Genomic DNA, 18,503 nt, shown 5'->3' on the forward strand with positions numbered 1-18,503 from the left:
GGACAAATATGTTATACTAGAACTGACATGTGATTACATTTTCACGCAATTTGAGTGCATAGAGCCTGAGAAATCAGTACCCAGAACAACCACCTCTGGCCGTAATAATGGCCTTGATACACCTGGGCATTGAGTTAGACAGGCTTGGGTGGCGTGCACAGGTACAGCTGCCCATGCAGCTTCAACACAATACCACAGTTCATCAAGAGTAGTAACTGGCGTATTGTGACGAGCCAGTTGCTCGACCACCATTGACCAGACGTTTTCTGTTGGTGAGAGATCTGGTGAATGTGCTGTCCAGGGCAGCAGTCGAACATCTTCTGTATCCAGAAAGGCCCGTAGAGGACCTGCAACATGCGGTCGTGCATTATCCTTCTGAAATGTAGGGTTTCGCAGGGATCAAATGAAGGGTAGAGCCACGGGTCATAACACATCTGAAATGTAATGTCCACTGTTCAAAGTGCCGTCAGTGCGAACAAGAGGTGACAGAGACGTGTACCCAATGGCACCCCATACCATCACGCCGGGTGATACGCCAGTATGGCGATGACGAATACACGCTTCCAATGTATGTTCACTGCAACGTCGCCAAACACTGATGCGACCATCATGATGCTGTAAACAGAACCTGGATTCATCTGAAAAAATGATGTTTTGCCATTCGTGGACCCAGGTTTGTCGTTGAGTACACCATCGCAGGTGCTCCTGTCTGTGATGCAGCGCCAAGGGTAACCGCAGCCTTTGTCTCCGAGCTGATAGTCCATGCTGCTGCAAACGTCGTTGAACTGTTCGTGGAGATGGTTATTGTCTTGCAAACGTCCCCATCTGTTGACTCAGGGATTGAGACGTGGCTGCACGATCCGTTACAGCCATGCGGATAAGATGCCTATCATCTCGACTGCTAGTGGTACGAGGCTGTTGGGATCCAGCACCGCGTTCTGTATTACCCTCCTGAACCCACCGATTCCATATTCTGCTAACAGTCATTGGATCTCGACCAACGCGAGCAGCAATGTCGCGATACGATAAACCGCAATCGCAAAAGGCTACAATCCGACCTTTATCAAAGTCGGAAACATGATGGTACGCATTTCTCCTCCTTACATGAGGCATCACAACAACGTTTCACCTGGCAACGCCAGTCAACTGCTGTTTGTGTTTGAGAAATCGGTTGGAAACTTTCCTCATGTCAGCACGTTGTAGTTTTCGCCACTGGCGCCAACATTGTGTGAATGCTCTGAACAGCTAATCATTTGCATATCACAGCATCATCTTCCTGTGGGTTAAATTTCACATCTGTAGCACGTCATCTTCATGGTGTAGCAATTTTAATGGCCACCAGTGTATGCTCTCACTCTTGGTGTCTCACTCTTCCATACCTATTACAGTGAGACTGACAACAGTTTTTTTGTATGTGGCCTACCGTATTTACTCGAATCTAAGCCACACTTTTTTTCCGGTTTTTGTAATCCAAAAAACCGCCTGCGGCTTAGAATCGAGTGCAAAGTAAGCGGAAGCTCTGAAAAATGTTGGTAGGTGCTGCCACAACTAACTTGTGCCTTCGAATATGTGTAGCGCTGCACAGGCATGCTTTGCAGGCACAAAGATAAATACTGGCGCCAAAACCTCTGCGTCAGTAAAAAAATTTTAAAAAAAGATGGAAGACAAGCTTTTTTCTCCGCCCCGAGTTTCAACCACTTCATTTTCATACATTATCCAACGAAGCAAATACAAATTCCGTATTGTTCATCTTCGAATGTAGCAGCATTTCAATGTACTACGAAAATCCTACTGGCAAGACTGGGATGTTTCTCAATATGGCCAACTCTACGTTCTGAATTTTTTCCTACCTGTGAGAAGAGATGGTTGCTAATAGGAACTTCTACGAATTGTGAATCACACACAGTATTCTCTTCATCATAAGAATAATACGAATATAAACATTTTACCATGCATTCTTTCGTATTTGCTGCTAACTCATTTAAATCCTGTCTGCCTAATAAACTACGAAACTAGAGTGAGACAACAACAAACGCGGAAGAATATACATATCATGTCATGTTTATATTCGTATTCTTGTGCCTAATAGTGATACAGTCAGAATTGAAGCACGGCAATTGACTAGATTTTTAAATCTAAGATGAGTAATTTCTGTGCGGAATATAATGTACTAAAGAGGCGTCTGCAAAGATTTTCAAACAGAGAAAAATTTTCGCTAAACTCTCGTTCAGAACATCTTCTATCATACACAGTCTATTATTTGGTTCTTTTTGATAATTATCAAAGAAAGCAGCAGCGTAGTAACAACAAATAGCAGTCTCTTGCCATTGTTTCCATAATGAGACAATTCCTCTCTTTTTAAAATTGTAAGCGGCGGCAGCGCGCACAAAAGCAAGCCATGCCGCGAGTGGCGACAGGCCGTAAACTCATTATCAGAATGCGATAAACAATGTATGACAGTACAGTAATGCATTTTCAGCTTAGAGTGACGTAAACACCTATAGCAAAGAGAACGGCACTTATCAGATCAAAGAAAAATAAGCAATCGATTCAAACCAGACGAAGCACGTGAAAAAGGAAGGGTACCCGTATAAATACGGACGGAGCGACTGACGCATAGCAATGGCTACCTGGTACAGCTTAACTGCTAAGCTTACGACTCGAACCAAACTACTGTAGCTGTATCGTCATTTATTCGACCTAAATTGTGTCTCATATTACAATGGACCAACTTTGTTTCGATTTGGAGGTGTGGCCTAAAACTTTTCTCTCCTCTTGAATTTCGAGTCTCAAACTTCAGGTGCGGCTTAGATTCGGGAAAATTTTTTTCCCTTGATTTCGAGTCTCATTTTTCAGGTGTGGCTTAGATTCAAGTGCGGCTTAGATTCGAGTAAATACGGTAAACATCTACATTGATAGCACTTAACATCAGTAGAAGAGGCAGTACATTAGGTGGTAGTTACCATAGAAATGCGTCTAATGCTCTCTGTTCCACATCCGGAAGAACAATCTTATTTGTTTTGTCACTCTGTGTTAATTCATAAGTTTTAATGTTTATTTTCTGTATCATAGCTACAAAATTCTTACCTATTCACTGTGATTCTGCGACATTCCATTTAACTGTTCGCGATAGTATCTACAGCTATTCTCTCTCTTCCATTGCTGCACCACACCTTGCCATATTAGTCCATTGAACAATTGAGCATTTTGTAGGTCCTCATGCTGCATTACATAACTTTTCATGTCTCCTGCCAAACATTACTTGGTCATTTGCAGCAGCTGTTCATCTGTCCTAGATCCCGGCTTTGTAGCTGTCAACAGCTTTTCTACAATTGATAATATATCCTCTCCTAAATAACATTATGGCACTCTCAGAAGGTGCTACATCCAGAGCTGCCTGAAATGCCATAGAGACATCAGAAGCAGCAGCAACTCTCTCGAGAACAGCAATTGCAGCTGCAGCTTAAGTGCAGGGTGACACTTCATTTTCCTCCTCAGAAGATGACAGTAAAGCAGAATTGATGACTCGTTCTTCAACAGTACAGTTTTCGTTGTCTGCCAGCATCCATTCTTCCAGATTGGCAGTGCAAGAGGGTACCAACTGGTGTAAGCCTGTCGAAGAACAACATCGGAATCCAAAGTTGTATTTGCATTATGAGTAAGTTCAGATGCTGCATCATCATTTTCCTCTTCAGTCTGTGCTGCATTATCAGTCACTGTCCAGGCCTTCTTAAAACATTAGTTATGGTGTTTGTTGTAACTTCATCCCAAGCAGCAGAGATTTTGAGGACAGGTTGCAGTACATTCCAATGTGGAAAGGTTTTCTTGTAGTCTGATTGAATTAATGGCAGCCTTAACAAGAAGGTGTCTGTAATTATGCTTCATAGAGGTGATTATTTCTTCAGTGACAGTAGACAGCTTGTAGTGTTAGGTGGTATGAATACAACTTCAAAATTCAGAAGTTCCAGGTAGTGGTCCAAAGTTGCCAAAATGCTTCTCTACCTCACAGCCATTTGTTGTTGAACTTTTAAGAGCCAGCTATGGGAGGGAGTCTGGTCATCCAAGCTTCATTATTGTTCTCATAGTGGCATACCAGATTGAACAGATTGACAAATTTTTTTAAAAAATGTGGATTTTTGTATTTTTCAATCATTAATGGTTTGAGCTTATGAGAACCATCTCAATTACAACACAAGACCACCACCAGTCTCTCTTTCCTGCGTTTGCCTCTTGACAATTTTTTCACTCTTGATACATTGTGTTTGTGCCGGCTTCATCCATATTAAATAAATACAGATACAAATGACAGAGCTTGGATTAAAATTCCCGCACCCTCTCATTGGCATCTTCCTTGTTTCATCAATGTGTTTTCCCACAAACATTTACAATATACATTTTATGCCTCTTCTGAAAATGCCATAGCCAGCCCTCAGAGCACACAAACCCTTTTTTGTGGGCGATTTCACGAGCATTTTTTTGAAGCATGGGGCCAGATGACAGAATTTGCTGTGAGTACATGTGTTGGAATAATTCAAACAGTGAATCGTTCATGTTTGGCTGTCCTCATGCACTTGCTATTGCTGCAAAATGAATAGCTTGCCAGACTCTCCTCTATTTTCTGTCTTGAAATAGACTTTGAGATTTGGAAGTGTCTGTGACATGTGTTTTAGTCTTCCCTTCACTATTGATTACATGTAGAATTTGATGCTTTTGTGTTAACATCAGAGAATTAAGAGCTTGTTGGTAGCATTAAGAGCTCGTTTCTATTTCAGCACCATATTGTGTGAGATAGGAGGGGGGGGGGTTGGATTTCTCTGTTCATAATAATCAGAGACAGACATATCTCTGCATTGTTGTACATTTCACTCTCTTTGTGGTCTACCAACCAACCCTGTCTTCCCCTTCCCTTGTGTCTTACACTGTGGTAATGACATGAGCAGCAATCAAGCGATTGTGCCATTGTTGTGAAATTACAATACAACAAGCTATTGAGGAAAAGTATGTGAAACATAGTGCAATACATATGTATGTATTTATTTGGTTTAGGTAAAGAATGAGATGTGGAACATGTAATGTGGGGGGTCAAATTTTAGTTTGTAGGACGAATTATCTGAAATTTTGTTTGTCATATTGGGAAATAGTGAGGGTCTACTACATATTCCATTGTGTACAGCAAACTTGAAATGGAAGAAGGATATTACTGACAGATGCTCAAACAGTCAAGTTCGGCTACTTTTGCTCTTTGTGTAATTACTAGTCTTGGAAACAAACGAATCAGCCTCTTGACATAGTCTGCATTTTCCCACTTAATAAAGTCTTACAGAACAATTGTCTGGTGTAACTCGTCACTTACAAAGAAAGTATTGAGTGCACAAAAATATATGGTGTTCATCTGCAGTTGTATAGGTACCTCATCAAGGAGTCAGTCATTTTAGCTGCACCATCACAGTACATATATTCACTAATGAAATTCGTCTCTCATAATTTTTCACAATTTGAGAAGAATAGTGATGTCCACACCTATATTGCTAGATGAAAATATGACTTTTATTGGCCATTGTTAAAGCTGTCAGTGGCTCACAAGTTCAAGATGAGCAATAGAAAGTTTGGTCATTTGCCTGATAACATAAAATGTCTGACAAGTAGCAAAGCAAGTTTTAAACCTAACTTAAAATAATTTCTCGTGGAGAACTGTTCCTATTCCATGTACTAATGTCTATTAAAAGCTTTTAAGTATAGTTACCTGAATAGGACTAAAATATAATATGTTCATTAATGTTAACATTAATCATGTATATGTATCCTGTAAAATGATTAATTCCAAATAATTTCAGCGGAAGATATCACTGAAATGATCTATGGATCGTGTAAGCAACTAAACCACCCATTATGTTGCTTGAATCTGCTGGTTGCTTCTGATGCCAGTTGTAGAGGAGTCAAGATGGCTCTAGTATTTATTGATGTTGTTACAGGTTGCAGAGGTGTTGCAGTATGGCTGCCAGGGCACTACATACATAAGAGCCAAGTGGGTTGGCTGTCAGTGCTTGCTTAGCTCAGCATGCAGCAGCAAGTGGCAGCCAGGGTACAGAGTTGGCAGGCCAGAGAGACACACCGTTGTGTAGAAGCCAAGTCAGTTCCTTGCTGGTCACGTAGAGCTGGCGCGGAGGGGGGGGGGGGGGGGGTCAGGCCCGAGTAAGGGGCAGAAATAAAGCCCTCCACACCAATCAGGGCCTTATTACTGAACACACACTAATATCTCAACAGACAGGCAACAGGCACATCATGGCAACAAACTGTGAAATAAGCCAGTCACACCGTTTGATGCATATGTGTGACCAGCAAGCAGTGTGTGGTGGGCCCAATGTAGAAGGCACCCAATCGTGTTTGCGAACCAAGGACCCCCGACATAGGATGCAGCAGCCTGAGGATGGAAGCATTCAGTATTAGAGTGCCCACATGCAGGGCAGGCAGCAACTTGGCAGTAAGTCAGGTGCAGGTGGTACCTAAGCATAGGCTGTGAACCATCTACCCTCTGGTGCATGCCTTTGAGTTGGTTCAAGTCAGCCAACAGATGGCTTCTGATAGAAAGTACCATTGCAGCTCCTGGCAGCATCAGGACCAGGTGTACCTCAGACCTGCAGCTAGTGGAGGCAGTGTCTTGTTGTAGTTGGGCTGGATGACCCACATCAGGTCAATGACTGGCATGGAGTACTTCTCAGAGCTGGAGTGGATGGTACTTACAGCAGCTTGTCCCGCACTGTTGTGACAGGACATCATTTTTGACTGCATAGACCACAGAAGTGGTGCAGTGCTGGGTTCAGACATGAAGTAAACCATGCCACTACTGCAACAATCTGGCCCTTGTACTACGTGGCGTTGACAATGTACCAGCCTCGGCAGGAGACAGAGTCTAGTCATGTGGGGGGGAGGGGGGGGGGGGGCGGGGTCAGGCCCAAGTAAGGATTGAACATCGTTTGTGATCAGAATATTTATTGAACAATGTATGGTTGAAAGAGCAATTAAATAAATTCAGAAAAAATTACTTGTGAGCTTACAACACCGTTACGCTGATCCAAATTGTACTGTGAAAAACACAGGAAACCCAAAATGTTGTACATCGTAATGAAAATTTATGTTCAAAGACAACAAATAAGCTTTTCACTTAACTATCACATTTATGGAAGCAAATACTTTCAAAAACCAACTTCACAGAAGCGAAGCAGTTGTTGCAGTTCCTTGAGAATTAATTGCTTATCACTAAGTTTCTGTTCCTATAATGAGATACCATGTAATTATGGGGACACACAAATTTTTATTAGTACAAGCTTAAGTGACAGAAGAACGATGAAAAAATTTAATACAGTATCGGTGCTTCAAAGCAACAGCTACAACAAGAAGAATTTGTATAACAAACAATTTAGCAATTCACCTGATCGTATTTTCTGACAGCCAGTTATTGATTTACAGTTGCTTGGTATCACAGAATGTTGTACAAGACTAAGACTACTGACCAAAGGAATGAAAACTTACTAAAACCATGACCTTAAAAATTTACATTCAGTTTCCCAAACACACACACACACACTCACACACACACACACACACACACACACACACACACACACACATATAAAAACAAAGATGATGTGACTTACCAAATGAAAGTGCTGGCAGGTCGACAGACACACAAGCAAACACACAAAATTCAAGCTTTCGCAACAAACTGTTGCCTCATCAGGAAAGAGGGAAGGAGAGGGAAAGACGAAAGGATGTGGGTTTTAAGGGAGAGGGTAAGGAGTCATTCCAATCCCGGGAGCGGAAAGACTTACCTTAGGGGGAAAAAAGGACGGGTATACACTCGCACACACACACGTATCCATCCACACATATACAGACACAAGCAGACATATTTAAAGACCTATATATATATATAGACACACACACACACACACACACACACACACACACACACACACACACACACACACGTAACCTACACCTCCCGGATAATCAAGACAATTTTGCCCATGGTGCTAGTAACTGCTGGTATTGCCTGGCAAGAAAAATGACCTTTAAGTTTAGGAAATAATCAAATCATAAACTTAACCCGTTGACCATGAAACTAAACACAATATGGCTATCAGCATAATTACACACCCACATACCAGTAAAAAGGGGCAGAAATAAAGCCCTCCACACCAATCAGGGCCTTATTACTGAACACACACTAATATCTCAACAAGGAGATAAAAAGATTCGCTCACCGACCGCAATTCAGTTTCAAAACGGCATGTCTGGCATAACGGTAGCAAGGGAACACCACATAGGACAGAAAATCGACAACATTTGAATGGATGCACACAATTGGGAAACAAATTTCGATTACATTCACAGACAGTATTTTAAATACCAAGAAATTGGCACGAATCCTTTTCCCCAAAATTAACAAGTTAACTAGCAAGCATCAAAGCCACTCACAGCAGTGAATGAGGTAACTTATGCCAAAGTCCACAAAGCTGTCATATATAACAAGGTAAAAACACAGTATGTTATAATTACAGAAAATTGCTGGTACAATAAGCAGTTGGTACAAACACATGAAGGTCTCTTGAACTCGCATTCAACGTACCTATGATCAGAGCTTAAGCAAACAGGAAGATTGAACTGGTATTTTTGTATTTCTAATTGCCGTGAAGGTGGGTAAGGCACATAAGCAGACAGGCGACGCACTGGGAAAGACATTGGAAAGGAACACTTTGCAAATCTCATACTGTCCCCAAATTCATTCAACAGGCTTAAAATACCAAACTTCTGCAGTAGGAATAGCTTCAGCCGCCTCTTGTTCTCCGGAGCCTCTAGGATTTAAGCTTATTCTCGGACATGTGATGCCAAGTCCAGTCGTCCAACAGAGAAATCACACAGCCCAAATCACAACACACTGTGCCTGAAGAGCCTTTCCTTCTCCGTCACCTGCCTCTGTCTGACTCACTCCTCACACTGCCACTTGATTATGTCAATACGGCACACACTTCGATAGAGGTAAAGATTGCATGGGGCAGATGTACCATGACCTATCAACACGGTATGGATCAGACTTTTTTTGTGTTTATTTTAATGTCCAAATTTTGTAAATCTTACATGAAAGTATTGCAATTTTAATGCACACTTTCTCTTGTATAATTATAGGTTTCATATCAATATAAAAAATTCAGCAACTGGATCAGTACACACAGCACAATCTTATCAAATAGGTAAAACAGTTGTTTGATTTTGGAGAAAAATTCAATGGTGCACCGCTTTTAACAGTTACTTATTATAAACCCATTATCAGATTTTGCAGACATATGAGAATAATGTCATCTCATTTTTAGGTGTCATAAAAAATTCAGAAACTGTTTACATGCTACAAATGTGAATCTTCATCTACCAAACATGTGATCTTGTGCACATTTCAACACTGTCACATCATATTAATATTTACAAACTCAACAAATGTGAAATAATGTTACATTTCCCATAGTGCATGTTCTTTTCTACGTATTATACAAAAGGACAATTTAGAAAATGACAACTTCTGTTAGTTAATGTGAAAAGTATGTATTACATGGGGCTGTCTTATTAAGGAACTGTCTTTAGCTCTTTGCGAGAAAGTCGTCGTCTTTTTCTTTTGCCTTTATCTTGTACCTACGCAGGGTTGGCGTGGTTATCAGATTTGGCATTGCTACGAGGTTGGCTGGATGCCCTTCATGTTGCCACAAAATTTTCCTGTCATTTTTATCAAGGCTTGCATTTATATACATTGCATGCAAGGAAATCTCTCGTGAAAATGCAGGAATTGTAGATGTGTACTACTTGATTATTGGCAGTGTTATACATACCTAAGGGCTGCACACAGCCACACTTCTTTTCAACATGTAGATATATTTCTTATCAAAAAAGCTTTCATAACTATTTGGAAATCCAGTAATGTTTGATAATTTAATAGATAAACATATAAGGATGTCTTAACTAGTTACAATAAAGACATACCTTGGTTAGCAATATTTCAGTTGCTGAACGAGGTAGCACTCTCTTTCTCCATCCTTCCCCAGTGTGAACTTGGAATTAATCTGTAATTGTCAGTAGGACAATCTATAGTGCTGCTTTCTACAAGTAGACTCTCACTTTTTAAAGCACTGTATATTCAAAGTTAATGATCATGTGTTTGCCATTTTTTGTGCTTATGTCAACATATCCAAGAATTAAAGAAATGAGGGTGTGCTGAAAAGTAATACCTCTGAATTTTCATGTGAAAATTTGAAGCTGTTTAAATAAAGCAAACTTTATTAACATTCTACATCTTTGCTCTTCATGCCCTCTGCCGCTAGAGATTTCTGAATTGTAACTTAAAACATGATGGTGTATAACAAAGCTGCTAGTACGTGAGAAACAGCGTGCTGTAATAAAGGTTCGAATTCAAAGCTTTTGTCTGCACATGAAACACCCTATCCTTTAGCAAGACAATGCCAGACCACATATGAGCACTGCAGTATCTGCAACAGTCCGACACACTGGATTCACTGTCATTGATCATTCTCCATGCAGTCCCAACTTGGTCCCATCTGATTTTCATCTGTTTTTCATCTGTTTGCAAAACTTAAAGAACACCTTCGAGGACTTCGATTTGATAATGATGAAGCAATGCAAGAATACGTGAGATTGTGGCTCCATCAACAATGTTAAACATTATACAGTGACAGTATCAACAAACTAGTCTCCTGTTGTTGGGGAAAAGCTTTTGTCGCCAGGGTGACTATGTCGTGAATTAAATATGTAGACGCAAATAATACTGATGTAGAATATTAACATCATTTGTTTTATTTAAAATCTTTTAAGAATTTTCACATAAAACCCCTCACAGTTGCGCCTCACCGCCCGCCCCTCACAGCTGTGCCTCGCCACCCGCCCCTCACAGCTGTGCCTCGCCACCCGCCCCTCACAGCTGTGCCTCGCCACCCGCCCCTCACAGCTGTGCCTCGCCACCCGCCCCTCACAGCTGTGCCTCGCCACCCGCCCCTCACAGCTGGGCCTCGCCACCCGCCCCTCACAGCCGCGCCTCGCCACCCGCCCCTCACAGCCGTGCCTCGCCACCCGCCCTTCACAGCCGCTCCTCGCCACCCGCCCCTCGCTACCCGCCCCTCACAGCTGTGCCTCGCCACCCGCCCCTCACAGCTGTGCCTCGCCACCCGCCCCTCACAGCCGTGCCTCGCCACCCGCCCTTCACAGCCGCCCCTCGCCACCCGCCCCTCGCTACCCGCCCCTCACAGCTGTGCCTCGCCACCCGCCCCTCACAGCTGTGCCTCGCCACCCGCCCCTCACAGCTGTGCCTCGCCACCCCGCCCCTCACAGCTGCGCCTCGCCACCCACCCCTCACAGTTGCGCCTCACCACCCACCCCTCACAGCCGCGCCCCATCACCTACCCCTCTCCTCGCCACCTACCCCCTCCCCTTCCCTCTCCGTTATGCCTCGCCACGTGCCCCCTCCTCTCCCCTCCCCTCTCCGCTGTGCTTCACCACATGCTATTACTTGCCACCTGCCCAATCCCAGACACATCTCTGCACCCATCCCAGTTGGTGGCCATAGCAAGGGGATTGTGGGGTAGTTGTGTCGGGGAGGGGACTGTTGGGGTGGTGTATTTAACAGTGAGTACTTGTTGTTGATCGGTCATTGAGGGATTTTTCTTAATTCTGGTTGTGATTTTCTCCCTGGTTTGTAATATGAAGCCTGTTGTAATGACTACCGTATAAATATTGCAATTGTAAATTTCTTGGTGTAAATTTAATTAATGTTCTCAAGGAACATAAAGTTATCTCTTTCTATATTTTGTTCCACAGGGATTTTCGCAGCCCTGTTTGCACTGGTTCTAAGTTCATCAGTGTGCTACTTCAAAAGGGAAGTTGCTGACATTGTAGTCAGTGTGTATAGTGAGGCTGCAGTTTCAGCAATGCTTGTGGGAATTGTATTTTCTCTAATTCTGTACAGAAGAGGTGGTAAATTGCCTATCTCCTATCGTAATCCATATGGATCAAAAGGCTTTATGTGGTATGACTTCTGGATGGGACAAGAAGTTACTCCTCGTATTGGAAAATTCGATGTAAAGCTCATCCTTCATCGATTTTCCATACTTATTGTGGTAAGTAAATATTGTTTTTGCAGCAAATGTGATACTATAACTTCATTATGAGATCATTTCTGTGTATGTGACATAAAGAAATTAAAAGGCAAACAGAAAAGCATCAACTTCATGCCAAGGTGACCCACCTCTGGCCAATGCGGTTTATCCCCAGTGACAAGGTAAATCTTGATTGTAGGTATATGTTTTGATCTTGTTAATTGAATAAATTATCTTCAACATTTGTTCTGGTACCATGATGTACATGTAAAGAAATTTGCACAGTACTTCAAAATGGGATTAACATCATATCTATGTTTGTGTCAACTTTTATTGTTGTTTGAGGGAGGTGTGGGATCAGGATCTCCAGAAAGGTCCCAGCTTAATGTTCCTACTCTGAAGAGTGTTGTGTGTCCTGTCTAAATATGGAATCTGACTCCAAATATTTTGTATCTGTTGAATAAAAATAAATGTCATGTTCAACAAATATGATAAAATAAATATTAACATTATATTATGGGTGCCTGGGCATGGCCTATGATTCTGTAGACTATAGCCCAGCTGCATGGCTGAACCTATGTGAGCTATTTGCCTACGCTGGCTGCAGATGCCTGTTTGCCCATATGTTGGTTGAATAGTGTCTGGACAAATTAGAGCACAATAATACGCACAAAAACACTTACAGGCACTAGAAAATATACTGATAACAGTAAAGGAAATCTATGGATTGAAATAAGAACCACAAAATATCTTTATTTACTTTAAAGCTGTTGCATTACATGGCACTTCAGCAAAATATAATAAAGTTTATGTCACTTATGAATACCATCTCATTTCTGGAACTTATTCAAAGTCTTTCATGTCTCTCTCCATAAATATTTCCCTGTTGTAGAATGCTTCAGTATTACCTGACTGGAATTTTTGCTGTGGTGAAAATTCATGTGGTATGGTAAGTGTATTATACCATCTTCCTGTTATGGTGTTAGAACTTCTAGGATTCATTAAGCTGCTATCCAAAGCCAGCTGGAACATCCACAGCTTATCTGTGGGTTCCTGAGGACACACGCACAGTAGCAGTCACTGACAGAAAGTACCTGTGCTACATCATTTCCACTTTGTGTAGATCACCTCCTTCCAAATTTCAGGGATTCCAGCTACTTTGCTTCTCATTAATGAAACTGAGCTATTACACTGTTGCCAAAAAGAGAATTGTCATACTTAACTTCACAAGCTGCATCAGTAAAGGGCTCTCATGCAAAGTGGACACCTTAAAACAAACATCAGAGGGCACACACAGTTGTACAGACAAGTGATTTTGAACTGACCATAATTATGAATCTTATGGACATGGATTTGTCGTATGGTGTCATTTTAGTTTGAACATGGTATGTTATGATAGTTATGCATTTGTTGAATGAATGTGTTGATCACACCAAGTGACCACAACTTAAGATGACCACCATTTTGTTTGCATGACCATAATGGCAGTATAGTATTAGTTCAATTCTGAAACAATGCAGCTGGTGCAGATGTGTTTGATGGTTGAACATTGTCTTACTGCAAACTGCGTTGGTAATATGTGTTGTCCACATAGGCATTGTCACCAGAATGGTTGAGGAGTCTTGGTTTAACATATCCGATTGTGATGGCCACATATGAATGAAATGCTGCCGCAGTGATTGCAATCCTGCAAATGATGTGGGACATCACTGGATGCAACTTGAGTTCTCATTTCGTACATCTCAAGTGCAATCTAAAGAATAACTAGTAAATCAACTATGTTTTTGAAGTAGAAGACTTACACCTCCAGCAGACAACTCAGGTGCCTGTATTTCAACAGGACAAGGCTCGGATTCTTATAATGAGAAATGTGGAAGCCATACTTGAAGAAAGATGTGTACCACTGCTTCTCTGGTTTGCACATTTGCGTGACATGTCACCCCTGAACATGTATGGAATGTGGTTGGTTGGTGACCTTTTGTGGTTTTCTAAGACTGGTGGAACTTCACAGAGTAGAGTACAAACTCTGAGTAAGGAGGTTCCTCATTATCCAGGTGCTGTTTTGTGCAATGTCAAAGTGTTTAGAAGCATCACTGGGAAGCTTGATGTCAACTAAATTCAACAACCCCGAGTTTATGTACAGTTGTGTTACCTTAGAGATTTATCTTCTACTATCAGTTTTAGTGTAATGTAATCGTATTGCCATAGCAGTTTTATCATCTTCAATAAATAATCATCAAGATATTTCTTTATTTATGAGCCAAACCAGCAAAGTATTTTATTCTTTTTTCTGGCAATCAAATCTTCATATTGCCACAATTGTACCACAGATTGCTCATCTCTTATGTAATGTTTTATTCCAGTATTTTAAGTGTTATATTTAAAACTACTTTATCTTTTGAGATATGAGTGCTATCTGCTCTGTATTACACACATTTTTCTTGCATTGTCATATCGCAGTCAGTTTATCCTCACAATTGTTCAGTTAGTAGTGGTTTGCTTCATTGCCTTTTGTCAGCGGTGGACTTCCTGATATTTTTTTGCATTTGGTCTACAACTCCACATTTTCCAATCTCTACATATTATAAAAATGTGTGGGTGTGTGTGGGGGGAGGGGGGTCCATTTGTGTTTTCCCCATCTCCTCCTGAACCAGTGGACCAATCCAACTGAACTTGGTACACATGTCTTTTACTGTCGGGTAACAATTGCAGTGAATGTAAGACCCATAGTTCAGGTGATACAACGTGGCGATCAGTGAGGTGGGTGAAAAACAGCTGCATCATTCATGAAGTTTTAATGCATTTATTCTTTAGTGCTAAGACACTCCTACAGTTGAGTCAACTTGAGGAAATCCCTGACAACTGGCACCGCTTTTGACATCTTTCAATCGTGAAGCGTAGACGGCTGCAGGCAAAAATTGTAGCCATCTACAAAGCTATGAAGAGGCGTTGTCATAGAGACTGTTACAAAATCACTTTGTATACTCGTGAAGCAGCAGTGACCAGCGTTCAGAAACTGTTGGGGATCATGTTCCTTAATCTGGATACTGTTCCTACACATTTGTACATCGTGCATATTTCTTTACATGACTGTTTGATAATTTACAAAGCGTTTTCATGAATACATAGTAATAAATTTTTTAAAAATACTGTACTTCAAACACAGCTCATTTTTTGTATTCATTTCTAATAGAAAATTGGCAAAATGAATACCTGAGCAATGCAGCTAGGTTTCTCAGCTCGTTATAGAAATAAAGAAAATTGATTAGTGTAGAGACACTTCTCTATATGATTCATACCAAGAAAAGAGCAAACAAAATTCTCAAAGTAGTTAGGGTTTTAGGATGTCAATGTGGACTGTGATGTGAGAATTAGTAGAAAAATCCTTTAGCATAGTAACCCAGATTCCACACCTTGATTGACCCTCATAGTCTAAGTCCACCATTCAGTCACCTGGCCTGCTGATACCTATTTATATGCCGTGGGCTCAACATTCCAGAACTATGCTAAACAGTCTCCAAGCAGCATTTTTTTTACTTTAATTTCACATGCCGCCATATCACGTGTCACAACATCGATTACAGTGATGTCTAGTAGTTTGCCAGCCAGAGTGGCTGAGTGGTTCTAGGCGCTACAGTCTGGAACCGCGCGACAGCTATGGTCACGGGTTCGAATCCTGCCTCGGTCATGGATGTGTGTGATGTCCTTAGGTTAGTTAGGTTTAAGTAGTTCTAAGTTCTAGGGGACTGATGATGACCTCAAAAGTTAAGTCCCATAGTGCTCAGAGCCATTTGAACGATTTGATGTCTAGTAGTTTCTGTAGTGGCAAGAGAATCTATACATTCTTGTCCAGCCTTGATTGGGCATGTATATTGTAACAATTACTATTTGTGTTCTACAGCTGTTGCTCACATTTGTATTTATTTTGTGTTTAACTTAACACTACACATTTTGAACACGTTCTCCTCATGGAGAGGCTGTTCGGAGAGTGGGAGGAATTTGCCAGAAGTCTATGGCTAGTGGTATCTGCTGTTGTTGTTGTTTTGATTATCTTGACATATCACTTCTGACATTTACATAATTACCTGTAGGCTATGTGTGCATGCCTTGTAGTGTTAGCTGTAGGGTTAATGCCTTCATCATCTGTGAATAAATAATTAATGTAATGCTGTAATTACATTAGTAACAGAAATTGTTTAATTAGCTGTTTTTGGTTGTGTTTCAGATTACACTGAACATGTTGATTGCCACAAAAGCATATTCGCAGGGAGTGGAAGAAGAAATATTAAGATCTGTTATAATATCTACAATATTGCAGTCATTATATTCTTTACACTTTATTTTTCATGAAGACCTGTATCTGTATTCCTTCCTAGCTATCTCAGAAGGTGTTGGATACATGATAGCAGTGGGATTTATGACATTTCCATTCATATTGACATTCACTACAAAAGCTATCTTGGACTATAGGTTAGTCTCTTACATATATTAATTGCTGTTGACATCTCTCTACTTACTGAAGAAGAAAAAAAAAATTTTTATCTTGTTTCACAGATTAAAGGCATCACTGACAGAAATGTATATTGTACTGTGTTTCTATACAATTGGACAAATATTATTACAGTCGAGCAGCCACAGGAAAATGCTCTCTCTAAAATATCCAGTCACCTCAGTTTGGAGGGTGAATGTGCTGCCTAAATGGAGTGCTGCTGTTCAGACCAGAGCATATATGGGAGAGATAATTATTTATTGGGCTTTGGCTTTGGTTGCTGGTAAGTCTTATGTCCAGTTTTCAGCAATGTTATTGTAACTAGAGGACCAGATTCATGTATGAGTGATAAAACACTACTGGTTAATCTGTCATGATTTGTTGTTTTAGTGAATATAGTCGCCATTGTTCTTAATAAGAAAATTAGAACTCATTCTTTTAACACCTATAACTACAATGGTGTGCAAAACTTTAGGGTGAAAGTAACTTTTGCATGATGTGTTACTGCCAAGTAACATAGGTCGATGAAACATCGACCACACATAGAATGAACTCCTACAGTATAGTACAAAAGGTAACTGAAAGACAGACAAACAGAAATGACACTTTTATTGAAAGTCACCACGATTTATAATGGTCTGCTGGACATAAGGAAAGATGGGATGTGGTTCTTAATAGGGTGTGTGATCACCACAGATGGCAATGAATGTTCTGCAATGTGCTCCCATGCTGGCCACATGGTTGGTAGGGAGTTCTTGTGGTAGAGCATTCCATTCCTCCACCACCACAGTTGACAACTGTTGGATGTGCTATAATACATCTCCCCAATGCATCCCACATACATTAGATGGAATTTAAGTCAGAGGAATAGGCAGGCCAGTCCTTTCACTGAGTATCCTCTCGTTCAAGAGCTGTCCCACCGTCACAGTTCGATGTGATCACACTTTGTCATCCATAAAAATGAAGTCAGGGCCAAATGTACCCTGAAAATATGCACTTTGGGAAGGAGTACAGTGTCACAATGTTGACTGGTGGGTGTGCTGTGTTCAATGATTGGCAGGTCACTGCACCCATGCAACATTATGACTCACTGCACAACACATGGACCATCAAAATGACCATGTTCAACAATGTTCCTGGGTGTATTGCGTGTTCCCACCTTTCACCAGATGAGGATACGCCCAGCTTTGTCGAACATTATCACTTTTGTTAAAAGTGTTGGAAGGCATGTTGTTGCATGGACATACTGACCTCAAAATCTTTGAACATGGTACATTTATCAGTCAGTGTTGTTGTGACACTGTGCTCTTTCCCCATGTGCACCTTTTCTGGGTTCATTTCACCCTGCCTTTGTTTTTATGGATGACAGTGTGTGACTATATTGAACTGTGCAGGTGGAGTAGTTCTTGGAATGAGAGGATATTTAGCGAATATCGCTCTGCCACAATAATTCTTTACCAACCTTTTGCCAGTACATTGCAGAGTATACATTGCCATCCATGATGATCACATACCTTATTAAGAACCATTTCCCATCTTTCCTAATGTCCAGAGGACCATTATAAATCACGGTGACTTCTGTGTGATTATTGTCTTTGAATCAAAGTGTCATTTTTGTTCTTCTCATTGTGTGTCTTTCCGTTACCTTCTGTACTGTACTGTAGCAGTTCCTTCTATCGAGCTATGTTATTTGGCAGTGACACATTGTGTGAAAGTTACTTTCATCCTTAAGTTTTGCACACCAGTGAATTTTCAAGATTTTTGTGCAAATTTTTGTATGTTCCTGATCGCATTCTGCTAGATTGCCAAGGATGTTAGTGAGGTCTGTTGTGTGTCTTGTTCCAATAGTTTATGTTTGTGAT

The 18,503-nt window shown here is 41.0% G+C and overlaps 1 protein-coding gene and 1 long non-coding RNA gene across 7 annotated transcripts in view; one reads left to right on the top strand and one right to left on the bottom strand.

Moving 5' to 3' along the window:
* The window catches only part of LOC126471137 (delta(14)-sterol reductase LBR-like), an 887,948-nt gene that overhangs the window by 383,956 nt on the left and 485,489 nt on the right, over positions 1-18,503 (top strand). For 2 of the 3 annotated variants that reach the window (XM_050099228.1, XM_050099230.1), the window contains 3 exons: positions 11,875-12,173; positions 16,378-16,622; positions 16,707-16,924. The exons of the other annotated variant lie outside the window; for it this stretch is intronic. In XM_050099228.1, coding sequence (XP_049955185.1) covers positions 11,875-12,173; positions 16,378-16,622; positions 16,707-16,924 — 762 coding nt within the window. The remainder of the gene's footprint in view (positions 1-11,874; positions 12,174-16,377; positions 16,623-16,706; positions 16,925-18,503) is intronic. 3 annotated transcript variants of the gene reach the window in all.
* The window catches only part of LOC126471143 (uncharacterized), a 611,803-nt gene that overhangs the window by 97,232 nt on the left and 496,068 nt on the right, over positions 1-18,503 (bottom strand). For 3 of the 4 annotated variants that reach the window (XR_007586295.1, XR_007586298.1, XR_007586296.1), the window contains exon 2: positions 10,030-10,109. The exons of the other annotated variant lie outside the window; for it this stretch is intronic. This is a non-coding gene — a long non-coding RNA (uncharacterized LOC126471143). The remainder of the gene's footprint in view (positions 1-10,029; positions 10,110-18,503) is intronic. 4 annotated transcript variants of the gene reach the window in all.

This window comes from Schistocerca serialis, chromosome 3 (genome assembly GCF_023864345.2).
Source record: "Schistocerca serialis cubense isolate TAMUIC-IGC-003099 chromosome 3, iqSchSeri2.2, whole genome shotgun sequence".
In the NCBI taxonomy this organism is placed as follows: domain Eukaryota; kingdom Metazoa; phylum Arthropoda; class Insecta; order Orthoptera; family Acrididae; genus Schistocerca; species Schistocerca serialis.